This window comes from Solanum pennellii, chromosome 8 (genome assembly GCF_001406875.1).
Source record: "Solanum pennellii chromosome 8, SPENNV200".
Lineage (NCBI taxonomy): Eukaryota > Viridiplantae > Streptophyta > Magnoliopsida > Solanales > Solanaceae > Solanum > Solanum pennellii.
The window spans coordinates 29,538,620-29,541,523 of NC_028644.1; the positions used below are offsets into that span (position 1 = coordinate 29,538,620).

The 2,904-nt window shown below is 38.2% G+C and overlaps 1 protein-coding gene across 1 annotated transcript; it reads left to right on the forward strand.

Annotated features, from left to right (window-relative positions):
- The first annotated feature begins 1,605 nt into the window (after positions 1-1,605).
- Positions 1,606-2,547, forward strand: LOC107027568 (proline-rich receptor-like protein kinase PERK8). The gene has a single exon (XM_015228702.1). The coding sequence runs from the start codon at positions 1,606-1,608 to the stop codon at positions 2,545-2,547; it is 942 nt and encodes a 313-aa protein (XP_015084188.1).
- Positions 2,548-2,904: the final 357 nt, after the last annotated feature.

Below are 2,904 nucleotides of genomic sequence, written 5' to 3' on the forward strand. Positions count from 1 at the left end.
AGAATATTGGTCGCATATGCTGCTCACATGGAGTTCAAACTCTACCAAATGGATGTCAAAAGTGCCTTCTTAAATGGTTATCTGCAAGAAGAGGTGTATGTAAAACAACCCCCAGGTTTTGAGAATACCATGTATCCTGATCATGTATATAAACTGGACAAAGCACTCTATGGGCTAAAACAAGCACCTAGAGCATGGTATGATCGATTGTCCACTTTCCTTCTCACACATGGATATACAAGAGGAAAAATTGATAATACATTGTTTCTTCGAAAACAAGGTAAAGATATGTTCATAGTCCAAGTATATGTAGATGATATCATATTTGGAGGAACCAATGACTCACTAGGAGTAGAATTTGCTCAACTAATGAATAGTGAGTTTGAGATGAGTATGATGGGAAAATTAAACTTCTTTTTGGGACTCCAAATTAAGCAAACTCCAGTTGGAACATCAATTCATCAACAAAAGTACATCAAGGAATTACTGAAGAAGTATGATATGAATGAAGCTAAGTCAAATGACACACCCATTGGGACAACAACAAAGCTTGATAAAGATGAACCAGGTTCACCAGTCAATAACACTAGATATAGAGGTATGATCGGATCACTCCTATACCTCACTGCCAGTAGACCTGATATAATGTTCAGTGTTGGTCTATGTGCAAGGTTTCAGTCCTGTCCCAAGGAATCACATCTAAAAGCTGTCAAAAGAATCTTGAGATACTTAAAAGGCACAATGAACCTGGTTCTCTGGTATCCAACTGGTGCTCTTTTGATCTAAAGGGATTTGCTGACGTAGATTATGCAGGACATATGGTTGATAGAAAAAGTACCTCTGGGATGGCACACTTTTTAGGACCATGTTTAATATCTTGGGCAACTAGAAAACAAAATTCAGTGGCTTTGTCTACTGCAGAGGCTGAGTATGTTGCAGCTGCATCATGTTGTGCCCAACTTCTTTGGATAAAACAGCAGCTTAAAGATTTTGGTATAGAAACAGGTTGTATTCCTATTCTATGTGATAACACAAGTGCTATGAACATGGCCAAAAACCCAGTTCAACACAAACGCACCAAACACATAGATGTTAGACATCACTTTCTTCGTGATAATGTTGAAAAAGGAAACATAGTAATGAAGTTCTGCAAAACTGAGGATCAAGTTGCTGATATTTTCACCAAGGCACTAGGAAGAGAGTCATTTCAGAAAAATAGACTTGAGTTAGGACTCATCTTTTTAGATTGTATTCTGTCTAACCAAGTTCTAAGGAGATATGAACCAGGTTCAGTCAAGTTGGTTCTACAACTGCTTTACACTTAGCTGTCAAAAATAAAAAAAAAGGGGGGGGGGAAACAATTCCATCTTCTCTCTCCTATGTCACATCTCTGAAAAGCAGGTGCAACCGTCAAAGCACACGTCTCCTCGATGTCAATCCCCCATAATTACTCAAACCCCTCAAATAGAACATCAAAACCGTTCCCAATAAAGCACTCTCTCTAAACAAGCAACCAACTTTTTCTCATCTTCATTCTTCAGAAAAAAAAAGAAGAAAAAGAAATCCCCTCCATCACCATGGTTAATCCACTCGTTGATTACTCAGATGACGAAAACTCGTCTAAACAGTGCATTTTCTCAGGGGGAAGAGAACCCGGTCGTTGATACTGTGCCTAATCTAGGGGAAGAAAGCCAACTTCCAACCAAACCATCTACATCTTCACCCAAATCAGATCCGTCTACATCTCCACCACCAAAAGTTACATCTCCACCATCACCAGTTAAAGAAGCATCTCCACCTCTAGTTGCAGAATCTCCACCACCACCCATTATAGAATCTCCACCACCACCAGTCCAAGAAACCCCATTATCACCAAACCCAGAAACCCCAATAACCACTGCCCCAAGAAATCCTTCTTCTTCCCCATCTCACAAAACTACTCCTCAAAATCCACCACCATATCCACATTCTCCAATCAATGATGAAATTCTTCTGAGTACCCTTCACCCAAAAAAAAAAACAAGACGGCCAAGAAAGCATATTGCAGTTAAACAGGTTCGTCCACACAGGCCAGTGACTAGGAGTGCGAATGTGGTCAAACCAACTGATGATGCAACATCTAGTGTGAAGCGTCGACGTCTGGGTAAGTCTCCTGTTCACTCATCTGTTTCTCCAATGAATCTTGATTCTGAAACTGATGATGTCTCTGAGGATAAACATTCTACAACTCCTCAATCAAAATCAAAATCTGCAAAAAGAAATGTAGATAAATTTCGCAAAGTGGGAAAGAAAAAGTATTTCCAAACCAAGACAGTGCTTAGGGGTAGAACTTTTCACCCTGATATACTTTCAATGGATATAGTCAAGCAGGTTTGTGAACTACTAAGGTTTCAGGGGTGGGAGGAATTATTCCTTGAACCTAATTTGATTTATGAACAAGAAGTGGTAGACTTTTATACAAACTTGGTAATCCTGGAAGGAGATGTGGTATCATCTAGTGTGAAGGGGGAATATGATAGAATCGATAATTCTACTACAAGAATATAAAATTCGATGTTTTGATGATAGACAAGAAGTGCAAATAATCAGTAGAAAATTAACGCAGCAAAGAAGCCAAAAACGAGTAAAATGGGTCAGCCATAGTCAAGGAAATAGAGTTATTTGTCAAAAATAATATATTAAAGGTATAAGTTGATACAAATAAGGAAACCTTAAATATATTATTAAGGAAGGAAGTTGTATATAATAAGGATTGTACTTTAAAGTAATCCTTCTTTAACAACAATTTCCTTACCTTATCTAATAAGGATTCAAGGCAAAAAGAACTCTATAAGAAGAGAACGATGCAGATGAAGAATCCCACGACTTCACATAGAGAGAAAAGTGAGATTTATTCATCAAACT